This window comes from Heptranchias perlo, chromosome 14, assembly GCF_035084215.1.
Source record: "Heptranchias perlo isolate sHepPer1 chromosome 14, sHepPer1.hap1, whole genome shotgun sequence".
Lineage (NCBI taxonomy): Eukaryota > Metazoa > Chordata > Chondrichthyes > Hexanchiformes > Hexanchidae > Heptranchias > Heptranchias perlo.
Window position 1 is genome coordinate 32501652 of NC_090338.1, and position 19993 is coordinate 32521644.

General features: G+C 43.4%; 1 protein-coding gene across 1 annotated transcript in view; it reads right to left on the reverse strand.

Moving 5' to 3' along the window:
• Positions 1-19993, reverse strand: part of LOC137332104 (uncharacterized) — a 29547-nt gene continuing 9554 nt past the window's right edge. The window contains exons 2-4 of the mRNA XM_067995818.1: positions 16318-16734; positions 8249-8337; positions 1-2268 (exon numbers count right to left, since the gene is read on the reverse strand). Of these exons, the coding sequence (XP_067851919.1) occupies positions 2188-2268; positions 8249-8337; positions 16318-16734 (587 nt within the window). The 3' untranslated portion in view covers positions 1-2187. The remainder of the gene's footprint in view (positions 2269-8248; positions 8338-16317; positions 16735-19993) is intronic.

Genomic DNA, 19993 nt, shown 5'->3' on the forward strand with positions numbered 1-19993 from the left:
AAGACCGTTTATTGATTACAAAATCACAATTTACAGTTAGTTAGGTACACAAATACATAGTAGCTATAAATAGATGTAGTCAGAGTTATCCAGTAATTGAATAGCAAATCATTAATGAACAGAGTATTTAATAAAATTAGTAGATGAAGTTATACAGGCAATTCAGTGTATCACTAGAAATCAACATTAATAGACGCTGAGTATTAATTATAGCAGTGACCAGAGTTTGAGATTATTACAGCTGGTGAAGTTATTTTAGGGTTAAAACCCTAGATAGCTGACAAATCAACAGTTTTGGATGTTTCAGACCCTATCTTTATAAGTGGCATGAGACAATCTCCTTCCTTTCCTGGGACGCGGGTGTTAGCTTCTAAAACATCGAGTCGATGAACCCCCTTTTGACAGCGTGGTTATTTGTTCCACTTGAATCTTCAATTTTGGCTGAACCCACCTTACGCATGAGCGATGATATCTGAGCTAGCTTCACTCTCACCTTTCTCTGATCTTGGACACATGGAGGTAAATCTGGATTTGGTGCGATAATGTAAAACGGGTGATATCGAGTCGGCAGCCCGTTTTACATCTCTCCTGATTATTATTTGCATTGAACAGCAGCTCAGGCAGAGGTCTTAAGAGCAATTTGCTTGGAGGTGGTCTCACTACCGGTGATATTTTCCAAATTGTGGAGAGGTAGTGGTAAATACATCACACCAATGCCAAAAGTGTAGAATAAAGATAGCTTAAAATAACCAACAGAATTTATTTTTGTGATTAAGTAGAAATGATCTTAAAAAGCACTCTAGCTGAGTGAAGGCAATGATATACAGCTCAAAAAATTATTCTTTAGTGAACCCACTTGCCTGTAACTCTTGTTTACACAGACAAAATTAAACGAATGGTATGTTGGCCTTCATTGCAAGAGGATTTGAGTACAGGAGCAAGGATGTCTTACTGCAATTATACAGGGCCTTGGTGAGACCACACCTGGAGTATTGTGTGCAGTTTTGGTCTCCTTACCTAAGAAAGGATATACTTGCCATAGAGGGAGTGCAACGAAGGTTCACCAGACTGATTCCTGGGATGGCAGGACTGTCGTATGAGGAGAGATTGGGTCGACTCAGCCTGTATTCACTCGAGTTTAGAAGAATGAGAGGGGATCTCATTAAAACACAAAATTCTGACAGGGCTAGACAGACTGGATGCAGCGAGGATGTTTCCCTTGCTGGGGGGGGGGGGGGGGTCCAGGACGAGGGGTCACAGTTTCAGGATACGGGGTAGGACATTTAGGACTGAGATGAGAAATTTCTTCACTCAGAGGGTGGTGAACCTGTGGAATTCTCTACTACAGAAGGCTGTGGAGGCCAAGTCACTGAATATATTTAAGAAGGAGCCAGATAGATTTCTAGACACAAAAGGCATCAAGGGGTATGGGGAGAGAGCGGGAATATGGTGTTGAGATAGAGGATCAGCTATGTTCATATTGAATGGCGGAGCAGGCTTGAAGGGCTGAATGGCCTACTCCTATTTTCTATGATTCTACTAAGATTTTCCTTGCATCTTCATTCCTTTATGGCTTTATATAACCTCTCAAACATGTCCATTGACTAACAGTGGGAGTGTGTGAGGGAGAACAAATACACTTTGCTTCAGCCAGGGTGATATTTACAGTTATCACTCCCGTCAGTTTCAACGAGAGGAGTATGAATTGTCACTGTGGCGATCACTGTTGTATTATAAAATAAATTAAAGAGATAAAAAGCTAACTAATGTGATAGATTAGAAAACTATTATTGACTGAGATCGAGTCTGAGCATTTTAGGCAGATGGTAGAAGGGCCTCACCTTTGCCCATAATCTGCCATTGTTTTCAAATCATATCAGTCAATAATCTGTAAATATGGTTACTTTCTAACTTGCCTGGTTTATTACATATGACTGCTCAATGCTATTAATAAGCTCAGCATAAACCACATACTTATAAAACTAGAAACAGTTTTTAAAAAGTAATTTTCTTTGAAAAAACATTATGCAAATAAACACAATTATCAACATAAAATGTTCATCAATATAATCAATTTCAGAATTTTAGGTCATTAAAATACCTTCCTTGCAATTCCCTTTAATTGTTCACAATGAAAACTAATCAGTTCTATGAGTGCCTCCCACTAATGTTAGTTGCATTTTTTCCTTATGTATTTGGAGTTTCTGCACATACTTCGTTCATTGGTACGCCAAGTTCATGGCTTGTTTCTGTGTAATATGATGCACTCTGCAGAGGAAAATCCACATGTTAAATCATTCATATAACTTGCTGTTCATTTTCTCATCTGTAAATCCAATTACCTTTCCCTAAAAAATTCAAAGTAAAGCCTGATCCCTTAATAAAATGATCCACTGCTTAAGGAATCAGTAGCAAAAATGGGGATTTTGGACTGAGACTCGGACAACTCCATTGGACTACATTGCAAGACTCAGCTACTGTGACTCTAATCTGCTATTCAGTTGCTTAAGTTTTAAGGTAACTTTGTCTAGCCTCCAGCCCAACCCCCACCGCTGCTGTTACCTGCTGAGCTTATGACTGATATACTGGTTCTACTGGTTTTCCAGCTTTATTTTGCTGTAGCGTGGTTCCTGGCCAGAAATTCACTCTGCTGGCCCATAGTCCATTTCTTCTCCGCTTCTGGATCTTATAGTGACCTTCTACTTGGCCACAGTTTTTCTGCCCCGTAATCGATTCTGCACACCTCCTGGCTCTTCATTCCCACAGAAATACCTCCAGCAGTGTGTCCTCTGATGCTCTACCCTTCAAATAGCTTCTTAACTCACTCGTCCTCCACACCTGTCTCTGAACCTGGACATCAGTTCAAAAATGCTCCAAGCTGACTCCACCCTATCTACATCAACTTTATCCCACCACTGGACCTCTGACTTTAACTATGGACTCCCTCCTATTGTTTCCTCTCTATTCCCTGTTTATTACCAGGATATACCTATCCCAATCTTGCTACGTAACCACGCCTATATAGCTTGAGTTTCCCTGTGTCCACTCGCGTGCACGTTTTGGCTGTCGCTCTGGTCTCGAGCCCATCGCTTCTATTTCCCCTTTTTTCACCTTTTTTCTTCTTTTCTCTTTATCCCTGATAGTCCTATCTCTCCTGTCATCATGCCTCCTTTCATTTCTCCCCTCTCGGGTACTCTGCACCCCCCCCAAATCCCTACCCCAACCCTTCAGCACTCCTCGACCTTCCTACTCTCCTGCCGCCGCCTCACACTTGACTCCCTCTTAGGTAAGCCTACAGCTTCCCTCTGTGCCTCTCTTGGCATCCTCCTAAGGGATCATCGCGGTACTCGTCGCTGCCTCCTTACAAGCTGCCCCATCGTACTATCCCACTGACCTCACGCCCAGGACGCCCGCTGGGGACTAATCTTGCAAATCTCCTTCCCATCCCACTCACTCCTCCCAGTGCTGACCCTGTGCACTCTGCTAGCAGATCAGCTATCACTGCCCCTCTCCGCATCTCCCTCCAGAGTGTCCAGTCACTTGTGAGCAAGGTCCTTGCCATCCATGAGCTTATTGTGGATGATTGCATCGACATCATATCATTGTCGAAACGTGACTGATGAGTGATGACACCTTCCCCCTTAATGAAGCCTCCCTGCCTGGCTATATCTTCCACCACTTGCCCCACCCATATAACTGCAGTGGCGATGTGGCCCTTATCACCAAATCACACATTGGTCTGTCCCCCTACTCTTCTGGCACATTCTCCTCCTTTGAGCATCTCACCTTGTTCCATCCCTCTCACCTCTCCTTTAAATTCCTCATTCTCTACCGCCCACCCAAGAACCACACCAAGTTTCTCACCGAGATATCTTCACTGCTTTCCTCCCTCAACCTTTGCACCAAGCAACTTCTCATCCTCGGTTATTTCAACCTTCATCTCAACTCATCATGCTCTCTCTCCTCTGAATTCACTGCCCTCCTATCCTCTCTTAATCTCTCCCTCCATATAAACTCCCCTACCCATTTTTATGGCCACCCCCTCGACCTTGTGATCTTACTTGTCCTCTCTACTCCTATTGTGTCAATCACAGAAAAGGCCATCTCTAATCACTTCCTTTTATCCCTCTCCACCCACATTGCCCTTCCCCGCGCCCCCCCCTCCCCCCACAACCCCACTTCCTTCTGTGTTTGCCCTGGAAAAAACTCTCCCCCCAAGTCACTTGCAATGGCACTTTCAAATTCCCAACTGTCTAGCCTTTGGCCCTCCATGCACCACGATATTTCTACAGCTACCAATCAGCACAATCACATCCTCACCCCCACCTTTGATGTCCTTGTCTCCATTAAAACCATTACTCTCTCTCACTTTGGTCATTCCCCTTGGTACGGCCCTCATCTCCGCTCCCTTAAGTCCAACGGATGCAGACTTGAACGTTTATGACGGACAGCTGGTTTAGCCATTCATCACCAGATCTGGCCGGACCACATAAAGCACTATCATGTCCTGCTCTCCTCTGCCAAAACTGCTCACTAATCCAGGATCAGCCTGGAATGCAAAGATAACCCCTGGGTTCTCTTCACTACAAACTGTCTTCTTAAACCCCTTTCCCCTGCCTCCTCCACCCTCACCTCCAACAACAAGTGTGGTGAGCTCATGGACTATTTGTCACTAAGATTGAGACCATCCATTCAGCTGCCTTTGCCGCTTCCCTCCCTTCCCCAGCCCACCAAGCCAAATGTCCCATACAGATCCCCCCTGCTCTCGCCCTAGCATCTTTCTTTAGTTTCTCTCCTATCTCCCCTCACACATCCTCTGAGCTCACCTTGACCATGAGACCCACCTCCTGCTCCCTCAACCCTATTCCCATCAAACTGCTGACCACCCAACTTCACATCCTGGCCCCCATGTTAGCTGATATTGTTAATGGTTCCCTCTCCTCAGGTACTGTCCCCCTCCCCATCATCACTACCCTCCTGAAAAAACCTACCCTTGACCCCCCTGTCCTTGCAAACTATTGCCCCATCTCCAACCTCCCTTTCCTCTCCAAAGTCCTTGAATGCGTTGTTGCCTCCAAAATCTGTTTCCCTCTTTCCCGCAACTCCATGTTTGAATCCCTCCAATCAGGTTTCCGCCCCTGCCTCAATACTGAAACGGACCTTATCAAAATCACAAATGACATCCTATGTGACTGTGACCATGGTAAACTATCCCTCCTCATCTGTCACGACCTTTCTGCAGCCTTTGACATGGTTGACCACAACATCCTCCTCCAACGCCTCTCCTCCGTCGTCCAGCTGGGTGTAGCCAGAGAATCACCTGCAATGGTTTCTCTTCCTGCTCCTGCACCGTTACCTCTGGAACCCATCAAGGATCTATCCTTGCACCCCCCCCCCCATTTCTCAACTACATGCTGCCCCTCGGTGACATCATTCGAAAACACATCAGGTTCCACATGTACGCTGACGACACCCAGCTCTACCTCACCACCACCTCCCTTGACCCCTCCACTGTCTCTGATTTGTCACACTGCTTTGTCTGACATCCAGTACTGCATAGGCAAAAATTTGCTCCAACTAAATATTGGGAAGATTGAAGACATTGTCTTCAGTTCCCACCACAAACTCTGTTCCCTAGCCATCGACTCCATCCCTCTCCCTGGCCACTGTCTGAGGCTGAATCAAACTGCTTGCAACCTTGACGTCCTATTTGACCCTGAGATGAGCGTCTGACCACATATCCGCTCCATCACCAAGTCCGCCTAATTCCACCTCTATAACATCGCGCATCTACGCCCCTGCCTCAGCTCATCTGCTACTGAAACCCTCATCCATACCTTTGTTACCTCCAGACTGGACTATTCCAATGCTCTCCTGGCCGGCCTCCCATCTTCCACCCTCCATAAACTTGAGCTCATCCAAAACTTTGCTGCCCGTATCCTAACTCGCACCAAGACCCCTTCTTCCATCACGCCTGTGCTCACTGACCTACATTGGCTCACGGTCTGGGATCGCGTCAATTTTAAAATTCTCATCCTTGTTTTCAAATCCCTCCATGACCTCGCCCCTCCCTATCTCTGTAACCTCCTCCAGCCCTACAACCCTCAGAGATCTCTGTGCTCCTCCAACTCTTGCCTCTTCTGCATCCCCGATTTTATTCGCTCCACCATTGGCAGCCGTGCCTTCAGCTGCCTAGGCCCTAAGCTCTGGAATTCCCTCCCTAAACCTCTCCACCTCTCTACCGCTCTCTCCTCCTTTAAAACGCTCCTTAAAACCTACCTCTTTGACCAAGCTTTTGGTCACCTGTCCTAATATCTCCCTTATGTGGCTTGTTGTCAAATTTTGTTTGATAATCACTCCTGTGAAGTGCCTTGGGACGTTTTACTACTTTAAAGGCTCTATATAAATGCAAGTTGTTATTGTTGTTGTTGAGGTAAAGGGCTTTGTTATGCCATAGGGAGTGAAATCTGCTTAGGGTGTATTGTTCATCGGAACTGATTTATGCCTCTGGCTCTAAATCACTGGCCGTCCAAAAAGCAAGTTGAATTTTAATGGTAACAAAGAACTGATGGGGCAGTTGGCTCTTAACTAACAAAACGTTAAAAACATTAAAAATTTCCCAGCAATAGATTACTTCTGGAACTTGTCATTGGTTGCAGTTACTAGGATGAATTATCCTGACCTTTACCCTCAGGCATCACCCCGTTCTCTGGGCGCAAAGTACGGAAAATGAAGCAGAGACCCAGGTTTCCAGGACTTCAACTCGTTTACATTCCCTGAGGATTTTTGAGGTTTTTCAAGGGGGGTGGGAGGCGGGGATGTGGGAGCACGGTCTGAAGTATGCCCAGGCCAGACAGAGACATGTAAACGAGGTGGGAGGAGGCTTTCCTGGCATCCCACCTCATTTTCCTGCTTGTCCACTTGGATGGCACCACAGGGCAGAAGTGCTGAAGAACATGGCCGTGCAGCCTGCTCCTGCACTACCACTGACTGGAGGGTCTGTGGAGGTCCCAGGGCAAGCTGAAGAGCTAAAGGTGATCACTGTTTTAGTTTTTGAAATCACCCCCCTACAATCTTAAAGTTCAATTGGGTCGGTATTTGCTGCTGATCTCTATTGGCAGCCAGTAGGTCCCAACCTTCCAGCCCCAACGCATAGCTGCATCTCGTCTTCTTGTCCCTTACGCCAGTGCTAAAAGGCGGTACCTCCGACAATGCAACATTCCCTCAATACTGCGCTGGAGTGTCGACCTAGATTAGGCAGTCATGTCCATAGTGGAGCTTGAACAACCAACCTTCTAACTCCAAAGTGAAAGTGCTACTAACTGAGCCAAGCTGACAGCTTAGGATAATTAAGTGCAACAATGTCCAGCTAGTAATATTTCCTATTAAGTCTTTTCCACACTAAATATTTTGTTATATAGTTGTCTTCTCACAGGGTTAATGTACATCTCTGTCAACATTTGCATCAAATATGGTTAATCAATGGAGCCGAGTGGAGCAGTGAAGTGGTGATATAGGGTAGCGTTTGCTGACACTGTGAGTTCTCAGTTTTAAACAAGCAACCACGGGAGGTGCTGAGTGGTAGAGAAGTTGTGAGCACAGCCAAATAACAGTGTGCACCCAAGTGGAGCATAGGCAGGGGCTCAGTGGAAAAAAAGAGTTTACATTTATATAGCACCTTTCACATTCTCATGACATTGCCAAAGTGCTTTACAGCCTATGAATTATTTTTGGTGTAGTCACTGTTGTTATGCAGGCAAACCCAGCAGCCAATTTGCACATTGCAAGGTCCCATTAACAACAAATGACAGACATTACTAATTAATCTGTTTTGATGCTGTTGGTTGAGGGAAAATTGTTGGCTCGGACATGGGAGAACTTCCATGTCATCATGTCATGGGTTCTTTTACATCGACTTGAACATTCAAATGAGGCCTCAATTTAATGTCTCATCTGAAAGACAGAACCTCCAACAATGCAGCACGCCCTCACTACTACACTGAACTGTCTGCCTAGAATAGATGGAGGAAAAAGGAGGGGAAATGAGAGGGCCAGTTGACTTGTGGAAGTTGGTCATGGACTGGCTGAATCAATAGTGGGATAGGTGGCGGTCTGGGAACAGGACATCTGCCCACTTTCTCAGATGGGGAATGATGCAATGTTCTGGGGGAACCTACAGAGAGGAAAAAGTTATTCAAACTGCCATAACATGGAAACAAAACTTTAAATAGAAAAAAACTGAACTTACTTTTCCCCTTCGATTGAAGATGATTAATACCACAATTATAACGATAAAAACTATTATAACGACAATGGTGATGACAGCGACAAGAGCTCCTAGAAAATTAAATGTCATGTTATGATTCTGACTCAAACAATCCATAAATCAGGCAAATAAAATTTCTCCGATAGTGTCACAATTTTATAAATCAGAAGGAGATAAGTGATTTGCCAGTTTTTACTGCTGAGCACAACCAGGTCAGAATGTTTTTAATGATGAAGAACTTTACTGTGTGTGCCATCATTATAGTACAGGACTGGCTTCACTACATAAGAAGGATATAGGGGACTCGGGTGCAAACGAATGGCAGATATGATAATGAAGCAGTGGGGGGAGGGGGGTTGTAACTACAACTCCTGCTTCATTTTCCTCCCACTATCGCTGGAAGTGCTCCCATTTTGAGGGGTGACCAGAAGAAGTGGGCCATAGGCCCTGTGCCCAGTTCCATTAATGAGGGGCAGGCAGCAAAGTCCTGAAGTCTTTCCCAAGTAAAAGATAAGTCCATTTTTCTTTCAAGGACAATGGGAGGTGAAGACTTTCTGGAAGTTGTTTTTGGACAGCACCTAGAAGGCCTTGAAACCAATGCCATTATCTGCTGCAGAGCTGCTGCAGACCTCTCAGACCTGCAGCACTGGTTGCATTTGTACATCCATTTCCACGCACAAGGCTCTTCTAAGGGGCTACTTGATGCCCCAGAGCGTACTTCTTAAAATAATGTCCTCACCCTGCAAACATGGATGCATTCAGCTCAAGTCAGGCATCATGACTTGTGCCTAGGAGTTGGGTACAGGGAGAGGAACATTGGTCTTATTAAGTTTCTCCTATTTGAAAGCATGGAATGAGAATAATTCCATTTGGTGCATCACACCTGTTCATTCCATATACAATTTGTTATTTCATGGACTCTTTCCAACCAACTCTGTCTCTTGAGGAAACATTCTGCAAATGGTCTCAATGGTCTCAATGGTAAATTGAATTCAACTCCAGAATATCCTTCTAACTTTACAGTCATCTTTGACTGTCTGGTTTTATTGACATGTCATTTCCATGGTCTCCGCAGTTCAAGAATCAACATGTTTAACATCTATCTATATTTATTCGTAAAATCTTGAATCTCATTCTGAACAAGATATTTTCCAGTTCTTGTTTAAAGGAGTTAATTGACATAGAATTAATTGATTTTGTTAGAAGTCTATTCTACATATCTACTACCTTGTGGAATAATTCTAATCTCTAGACTTGCTTCAGACATTAATTTTGTGCTTGAGTCCTCTAGTTCTGAACTCACAGTCCAAATTCATGCAATCTGCACATTCTAAGCATGTGCAGTTTGCAGAATTTCCCAGCATGAAATCTATACATCAACAGGAGTTGATCGATAGAAGGGTATTTCCCCCTCATTCTGCAAAGAGTTGAGAGTTTCCTTGCTTTCTCTAAATGACTTTCTATAAATATATTACAATTGTGCTTTTCTGTTATGAACTCACAAAAAGCAAATAGCAAAGTCAGCAAATGTGAACAGCAACAAAACTATTTTGTGAGAGGCAGCACATGTGAACACTAACAACCCTTATTATGGGTTCTTTGTTGATGATTAGAATAGATTTTAAAAGAAAACAGATTGTTTATAGATAATGGATTTTTAGTCAACCATCTCATAATATATATTCAGTTAAAAAACAGAGAGCAGGGGTTCAGGGTAGCTACTCAGACTGGCAAAAGGTGGGATGTGGTGTTCCACAGGGATCGGTGCTGGAACCACAGTTGTTCACAATTTACATTAACGATTTGGATTTGGGAATTGGAAGTACAATTTTAAAATTTGCAGACGACACCAAATTGAGGGCTGTAGTTAATACAAAGGAAGAATGCGTTAAAATGCAAGAAGACATTAATAAACTTGCAGATGGGCGTGTAATTGTCAAATGAATTTCAATATAGATAAGCGTGAGGTGGTGCATTTTGGTAGGCAGAATAAGGAGGCCACATAGAGCTTGGATAATAAGAGACTAAACGGGATAGAGGATCAAAGGGATCTAGGGGTACAGATACACAAATCACTAAAAGTAGCAACACAGGTTAATAAGGCCATACAAAAGGCAAATCAAGCACTGGGGTTCACTTCTAGAGGGATAGAATTGAAAAAGAAGTTATGATAAACTTGTATAGAACCTTGGTTAGACCACACTTGGCGTATTGTCCACAGTTCTGGTCTCCATATTATAGAAAGGGTATAGAGGCATTGGAGAGGGTGCAAAAAAGATTCACAAAGCTGATACCAGAACTAAGAAGATATCCTTATCAGGAAAGGCTGAACATGCTGGGGCTCTTTTCTCTGGAAAAGAGAAGGCTGAGGGGTGACCTGATAGAGGTCTTTAAGATAATGGTAGAGTTTGGTAGGGTAGAAGTAGTGAAAATGTTTCCACTTATGGAGGAGTCCAAAACCAATAGAGAATTCAGGAGAAACTTCTTTAACCAAACAGTGGTAAGATTGTGGCATACGCTACCACAAGGAGTAGTTGAGGCAAATAGCATAGATGCATTTAAGGGGAAGCTAGATAAGCACATAAGGGAGAAGGGAATAGAAGGGGTAGAAGGGTATCCTGATAGGGTTAGATGAAGTAGGGAGGGAGGAGGCTCGTGTAGAGCATAAACGCTGGCATAGACCAGTTGGGCCGAATGCTCTGTTTCTGTGCTGTAGTTTCAATGTACCTCAATGTACATCTCTCCTGAACCATTTTTGAGGCGTAACATTTTTTTTTAGATTAAAAACTTAGAAACTGTATGTTATGAACTTTGAGCATTTTACGAGGTTTCTCTGTTCATGGAAAGTTATGTTTATTAAAGACTATATGGGTGGGGGGATTCTCCACCTGGATACCACCAGAAATCAGATGGGATTACGGAAGAGAATAAGGGAAATTAATTTGAGGAGACCTACGGCCGCCTCACCATCCTGACCCAGATTTCCCTCCCCTTGCCCCCAAATGGGACTGTTGCTGGTTACTCCTTGTCTATCAGTTACATGCAAATGGCAGTGGGGGTGAGGCCGAAGGATTTCCCTCCCATCCACCCCACTTACTATCGCTTTCCACTGCTGTCATGTGGAAGCTAGCGGTAGGCCATGTGAGGCGAATGTATAGATGCTAAGTTCCCCCAATAGAGGGAGACAGCTTGTAGAAACCTCCTTACCCTCCATTCTGGCCCCAAACACCTACTTGCTGAAGGTCCTGGTCTCAGCCAAGGCATTCAGTGAGAGCCTTGATGCCACCTTTGGGGTGCTTCTGTCCATTTAAGGTCCTCTGCTGCCTATTATGGTGTTACAGTGGCATCCCTGCTACAGCAGTCAAAATTCTCCACCCCCACACTGGCAGACTTTCACATAGCGGCAAGAATCCCACCAGGAACTCGCCATGCATAATGAATGAATACCGACCCAGGGAAATGGCTCGGGTTGGGCCAAATTTGTGCAATAGCTGTAATGGTTTTCTGAGGGCTCTATCCCCTCTTTCACTTTGTTCCTTCATCATATTAACGTCCTTCTCTAATGTACTAATGTACATTTTATAAATTTTTTTTTACTGTTCAGTCATCCTCACCATCTAATCTTATCTACTTTATGTCTTTAATGTGCCCAACCTGAACAGGTTACAAGAACTAAAACTTGACTTTCATAGGTGATCCCTCTTTCACCTCTAACTTCCAAGCTACGTCTCTGTACCACAGCCTTTCTTGTCTCTCTTTATTTTCTGAGTGCTAATATGGTCAGTGGGCCTCTGAATTTTCCTCCCTTCTTCCTCTTGAGTTGCAAATATACTGTGGCACACATTTTTCCTCCTTCCTACATCATCACTGTACTGAAATTAAGGCTCAGTTTTCCACTTATGCTCATAATTTCCCAGGTCTTCACAACGGTGGAACTCCTAACCACACTGAGTCTTTACTTTCTGTTACAGTCTTCAGAATTTTTTTAAACCCAAGGTTGGTGTTGCCTAATCATTATTTCCAGGTTGAACTCACCTCTTACTCTTTTCAGTTTTGGTGGTGTTCCACACTATGGGCCTTGGCCATTCATGTCATTTTTTCATTAAAAAAGAGAAACAAAAATAATAGCTCTGTAGGTAAATAACTATCAGGTATAGTACAGGGGGATAGCTCTGGGTCCATATTTGTTGGTGATAGTCTTTGTCTTCAGTAACCTTCCCCTTTAAAGCATGAAGGTGAATCCTTATGAAAAGTAAGGTCGGCAGGACCAATCCCTGCTGGTAGACAGTAGGCGCACCAGGAGGCAAGGGGAGTAGCAAGGTACATTGTTTCCTGGAGGAGGAACTTGAGGGGGCAGGGAAGAGTAACTTTCTTCAAGGTTTTGGTATTCAGTTTATAGTTAGTATTTAGTGTACATGAAATGGAGTTTCAACCTGGAATTCTCCTATCTAGTGAGGAAAATGTTCTTATCTTTTAGGCATTCACTCCATAACAGTAAAAGGAGATTTTACAAAATGTCTTTGTACAGAACAAAGGTTAATGAATACAGGATTGTTACATATTTGTAAAACAATTATTTTCAGTGAATTCCTCTCTTATTGTTGGTGGACATTATTGCAACTCAGCTTTGCTGTGATAGTCATACAAAAATAATACTTGTCATATGATGGAAAACCACATGTAAAAACTGAGTGACCAAAAAAGGAAAGACTGTCAAAAATAATATAAGATGTTATTCGATATGATATATCCAATTAAAGTTTGTATTGATGGTTTGATATGTTTTTTGTAATGTTTTCTTATGAGATTATCAAGTACTTCATGGGATTAATGTGCTGCTATAGTTGGATGCTGCACTATTACCTGTAGAGAACAGCTTGCTAAAATTCAATATTGGAGATGTGGGGTTGGAAAAATTACAGAATCATAGAATTTTAAAGCGTAGAAGGAGGCCATTCAGCCCATTGTGCCTGTGCCAGGTCTTTGAAAAAGCTATCGAACTCCCCTGCTCTTTTCCCATAGCCCTGCAAATGTTTCTTTTTCAAGTATATAACCAATTCCGTTTTGAAAGTTATTATTGAATCTGCTTCCAGGCAGTGCATTCCAGATCGTAACAACTCACTGTGTAAATTTTTTTCTCCTCATCTCCCCCCTGGTTAGAACATAAGAACATAAGAAATAGGAGGAGGAGTAGGCCACATGGCCCCTCGAGCCTGCTCCGCCGTTCAATCAGATCATGGCTGATCTTCAACCTCAACTGCACTTTCCTGCCTGATCCCCATATCCCTTGATTCCCCTAGAGTCCAGAAATCTGTCTATCTCAGCCTTGAATATATTCAATGACTTAGCATCCACACATCTCTGGGGTGCAGAATTCCAAAAATTCACATCCCTCTGAGTGAAGAAATTCCTCCTCATCTCAGTCTTAAATGGCCGACCCCTTATCCTGCTTTTGCCAATTATCTTAAATCTGTGTCCTCTGGTTACGGACACTCCTGCTAGTGGAAAGTGTTTCTCCCTATCTACTGTATCAAAATCCTTCATAGTTTTGAACACCCCTATTAAATCTCCCCTTAACCTTCTCTGCTCTAACAAGAACAATCCCAGCTTCTCTATTCTCTCCACTAACTGAAATCCCTCATCCCTGGGACCATTCTAGTAAATCTCCCCTGCAACCTCTCCAAGATATTTCTTCTAAAATGTGGTGCCAGAATTGGACACAATACTCCAGCTGAGGCCTAACCAATGATTTATAAAGGTTGAGCATAACTTCCTTGCTTTTGTACTCTATGCCTCTATTTATAAAGCCAAGGACCCCATATGCCTTTTTAACAGCCTTATCAGCTTTCATTGCCACCTTCAAGGATTTGTGTATGTAAACCCTCAGGTCTCTCTGTTCCTGCACCCCTTTTAAAATTGTACCATTTAGTTTATATTGCCTCTCCTCGTTCTTCCTTCCAAAATGCATCATTTCACACTTTTCTGCATTAAATCTCATCTGCCATGTGTCTGCCCATTTCACCAGTCTGCCGCTCGCTTGCCATTTTAATTCCCCTTCCCACTCCTACTCTGACCTCTCTGTCCACTGCCTCTTACACTGTTCCAATGAAGCTCAATGTAAGCTCGAGGAACAGCACCTCATCTTTCGTTTAGGCACTTTACAACCTTCCAGACTCAACGTTGATTTCAATAACTTCAGATCATAACCGCTGCTCCTATTTTTTCGGTCAGCTAGTGCTGGTAATGGTTCTGCTGCTGCCATTTACAGCTACTCCTGATCAATCTTTTGTTTCTTGACCTGTCCCATTACCACCTTCCTTGCCTAACACCATCATCCCTTTTGACATTTAATCACTCGTGCCCTCTACTCTATCACAGACCTTTTGTTCTTTCCTCCCCACCCCACCTTCCCTGGCTCTGTACTTGTTCAAAAACTTTAACTCTTTTAGCATCTTCCAGTTCTGACGAAAGGTCTTCGACCTGAAACGTTAACTCTGTTTCTTTCTCCACCGATGCTGCCTGACTTGCTGAGCTTCTCCAGCATTTTCTGTTTTATCACCAGTCTGTCTATGTCCTCCTGAAGTCTGCTAATATCCTCCTCACTGTTTATTCTGGATTTTTGCTTGGTTATTTTTGGGAATTAGGGATTATTTTTGCAAAACATTTCCTTTGAAGGTTAGTCAGGTAGACTCCATACTTTGTTATGTTCTTAATAATTGCCTCATGCAACTCACAAATGTGTGATATGATTTGGACTGAGGTGAAAGGTGATTGTGCTTTTATTTCCCTGCAGCTTGCTGGAGAATTTAATAGCTTGCGTACATTAAATAATAAATAGGAATCCTGTATATAATATAGGGGCTAGAGATTCTGTGTAAATTATGAGGAATAGCAGACTATTGGGTAAATCCAGTGACCCCGCACTCCCAGCAGAGAACCACACGCTAAGAGGGCGTGGTTTGGAGAAATAAGTGATAGAGTGCTGTACCCCTATCTCTGACCCATGCTCCGTCTAACTGTGGCTCTTTAGTGGCGTCACAGGATTGGTAAATCTACCCTTTAGTATATATTGCAGCCTTATAACATAATCTCAGACATTTGTGAGAAAAAAAATGGTTAGGGTGAATGTAAATGCTGCTGGAAGATTTGTAGCAGTAATTGTTTAGGAGGGATTAGCTGGACATGGTGCCGAGAGAATAGTCTCAAGAGAATGTATTATACAATTCAGCGACTTCTGGCCCTAGCAACATATAACTGGACAAACATTTCTATTCAATCTCACAACAGAGCTAACAAGAGCTGTTTAGTAGCAGTTGGTTTTGCAACTAATGGCTATCAGTAATAATAAGGTTTTTAGTCAGAACTTCCAGGAGTTGACAAGGAATATAATTGCATGTTTAATTAATTTTGTTGGTAACTTATTCTACATTTGTATATGTGATATATGATATCAACTACATCTGCAAATGGTTTTGGTAAAATCTTTCTTATATTTATAAAGCAGTGTCATGACTCACAGATCATTATTCAAAACAAGTTACTGTGCATGAGGTTGGGCATCTGTTTAATGTGTTTCTCTAGTCTGCTACACAATAATAAATGTGCACTGCTTACAAGGCCTAAACATTCATTTATCAAGACAACAGCCTTTTTCTCTGTGATTTGACTCCAGCTGCTCAAATCTTGAACAAAACCTAAAAATGAACACTGGAGAATAATGGTGAAGCACTAAACAATACACCAAACATTGCAGAACAGCCAAAAATCAGACCTAGAGCTAAAGAAATATAGCTTCAATTTTTTGAATTCATGGTTTTCCCAGATCTGCAGTATTTCTTATACGAATGTATATTTAAAGCATCACTTTTCAGATCAAATATGAGTTATATTGCTTAATTTTTAAAAAATGAGTTATATTAAAAATGCATGTCATTTTAAACCGTAAGCACTCTGACAAATTGAAGAAGAAGTGATTCCATATTAAATTTCTGAGACGCTAAAGACCATTAGCAACTGGTGAAGTGAAAAAAATGAAATTTATTAAGTCGTACCAGGCTTTGGCACATTTCTTTTTTCTTTATCTGGGGTGCTTTCTTTTGTTGGTTTAGCACTGTGTTCCGGACTTGGAGTAATGGTTGGCAGGCTTTGATGAAACGGTGGCAAGCTTGGAGTAAGGCGTAATATGCTTGGAGTGCTGGATCTCGCAGGTATGCCAGGCTGTGTAAAGTTAGCAGTAGTGTTAGACTGCAACTTTTCAGTGGGAGCAATTGTACTAAATACTGTCTGATCTGAACTAGAGTATGAAGCAAAAACGCCTGCATTGCTTATAGGAGAGTTGGTTAGAGCGCTGACATCATTTCCACCTGGTGATGATCTGTTGAAGTTTTCAGACTCAGAAGTTATTGACAAAACTTCAGAAGGCATTGATGTATCAAAACATTGAACAGGGATGATGGAGAAACTGACACCTTTATAAAAGAAAAAAAGATAATAAATGAATTTATTCCACAACGTTACTCTACATCGAAAAAAAACAACCTTTTTACTTAAAATTCTGAATGTTGAGAAAATGTCTGAATACTTTGAAAGGTTTGTGAGCAGAAGAATGGCAGATGCAGTTTAATACAGGTGAATTCAAATGATGTGGAAAATGTACTCAGTCAACACTCTAGAGGAAGGAAAAACACCTGGGAATATTTGGTGGTCAGATCACTAACACCATTAGCCTAGTGTTCTTAATATTACAGAAAGCAAATAAAAATCAGAAGTGTTGATAGTAAAATTATACATGGCTTTGGTGCGACTACACCTGGAGTATCAGTTTTGGACATCTTACTTCGAAAGGAATATTTTTTCTTTATTTGTTCATGGGATGTGGGCGTCGCTGGCAAGGCCAGCATTTATTGCCCATCCCTAATTGCCCTTGAGATGGTGGCGGTGAGCCACCTTCTTGAACCGCTGCAGTTCGGGTGGTGAATTATTATTACAAAGGATTCAGCAGGCAGCTACAAGATTAATAGCAGGTCTTGGAGGACTGAGCTACATACAACAATTGTTTACACTGGGCCTTTGTTCCCTTGAAAAGAGAAGGGTAAGGGAAACTTGTTAAAAGATTATGAAGAGATTCAATAAGTTGGAAATAGATGTTTTTCTGTAATAGTCAGAATTTCAGAAGCACAATGTATAAATTTCAAATGAGGAAAATGAAATTGGGAAAACAGGCAGAATTTGAACAACAACAACTTGTATTTATGTAGCGCCTTTAATGTAGTAAAACGTCCCAAGGCACATCATAGGAGCGATTATCAAATAAAATTTGATACTGAGTCACATAAGGAGATATTAGGACAGGTGACAAAGAGGTAGGTTTTAAGGAGGGTCTAAAAGGGAGAGAGAGAGGTAGAGAGGCAGAGAAGCTTAGGGAGGGAATTCCAGAGCTTAGGGCCTAGGCAGCTGAAGGCACGGCCACCAGTGGTGGAGCGATTAAAATCAGGGATGTACAAGAGGCAAGAATCGGAGCAGCGCAGAGATCTTGGAGGATTGTAAGGCTGGAGGAGGTTACAGAGATAGGGAGGGGCGAGGCCATGGAAGGATTTGAAAACAAGGATGAGAATTTTAAAATCGAGGCGTTCCTGGACTGGGAGCCAATGTTGGTCAGCGAGCACAGAGGTGATGGGTGAACAGGACTTGGTGCAAGTTAAGATACAGGCAGCAGAGTTTTGGATGAGCTCAAGTTTACAGAGGGTGCAAGATGGGAGGCTGGCTAGGAGAGCATTGGAATAGTCCAGTCTGGAGGTAACAAAGGCATGGATGAGGGTTTCAGCAGCAGATAAGCTGAGGCAGGGGCAGAGACGCGCATTGTTATGGAGGTGGAAGTAGGCGGTCTTGGTGATGGAGCGGATATGTGGTCGGAAGTCATCTCAGGGTCAAACAGACAACTAAGGTTGCGAACGGTCTGGTTCAACCTCAGACAGTGGCCAGGGAGAGGGATGGAGTTAGTGGCTAGGGAATGGACTTTGTGGCGGGGACCAAAGACATGGCTTCGGTCTTCCCAATATTTAGTTGGAGAAAATTCTTGCTCATCCAGTACTGGATGTCGGACAAGCGGTGCGACAAATCAGAGACAGTGGTGGGGTTGAAGGAGGCGGTGGTGAGGTAGAGCTGGGTGTCGTCAGCGTGCATGTGGAGCCTGTACATGTGCTTCCCTAAACAAGAGTGCAAGAACATGCAGCATGCAAGTCAGTCTTGGGGGAGTCTGTCATGGTTTCATCCTCCATCACTGAGAGTAGTGAAAGGTTTACACAGAGGATGAGAAGTATGTCATGTCCGAATTTCCCTTTTGCGTGTGTTAAAAAGGACAAAGTGGGGAGATGGGAAGATAATGAAGCATCCCATGTAAGTATGCAGCTGGTTGAGGGCAAAGTCTGTGGCCTCGATTTTAAAACAAAAGTCCGGATGCGTTGGGGGCAAAGAAAATCGGCTTTTTGAGGAGTGGGCAGAAATCCCGGCCCCAAGATGTCGAAGGATGTGCATGACCCAGAACCACCTGGGTGTGCGCACCGTTTACGAACCCAGAAGTCCCGCCAGCAATTAAAGCCAGTGGGACGATATTTAAACCAGCAATTCACTTATTTAAAGTCGTTAAAAAATGAATAAATGTAATTTAGAATGAAGGCAAGTGATTTCAATGCTGCATCAATGTGTTTCCCGTGCTGTGGGAAAGATGGGAAAGTTGGCGGGTTTCAGCCGGCAGCTATTTAAATCCCTGTTTGACAGATGGGATAAAAGGTCAGTTATTGCAGCAAGGCACTCAGTTCTCTCCGACAGACTTTTGGTTGGGAGATCTTGGTGTTTAGACTGAAAATTCTTGGTTTCCACTCAGAATTATTCTGTTTACACATATTTACCAACTTTTCGGACCCCCTCAAACTGACATCAGGATGGGCTGCGTGATGGCTGCATTCACCACTACATCTGAGGAAGAAGAACATCACCATCCTCGCTTGGCATGGTGTGCACTTCCGCCACTTGTAGCTCCACAACACAGTGCTGTGCCACGGGCACCTGCACAAGAGCACAGAGGGGAACAACAGAGGGAGCGACATCGCAGGAGGCACTACCCTCGCCAGAGGGTCTATAGACCAAGGCTAAGCTTCCTGGACCTCTCAGATGAACAGTGCATACGGGGGCTGAGAGTGAGGCACCAGGTGGTAGGTGACATCTGCAGCCTCCTTCATGCCGAGCTGCTGCCAGCTGGGCCTGGCAGCATCTCATTACCTGTCACTGTTAAAGTGACTGCTGCCCTCAACTTCTTCGCCTCCGGATCATTCCAGGGTGCCACCGGTGACATCGCCAGGGTCTCTCAGTCATCTGCACACAAGTGCATAAGGCAGGTCACCGACGGTTTGTTTTGCAATACATCAACTTCCCCATGGACGACCTCAGCCAGACGGAGAGGGCAGTGGGATTCCACTCTGTGGCTGGCTTCCCACGTGTACTGGGTGCAATCGATTGCACGCATATAGCAATCTGAGCACCTCCACACGAGCCAGGACTGTTCATCAACAGAAAGGGGTATCACTCCATTAACGCTCAGCTCGTTTGTGACCACCACAAAAGATTTCTTCACGTGTGCGCCAGATTCCCTGGCAGCTGCCACGATTCGTTCATTCTGAGGGAATCCAACATCCCGGACCTCTTTCACGCACAGAACAGCCTTAAAGGCTG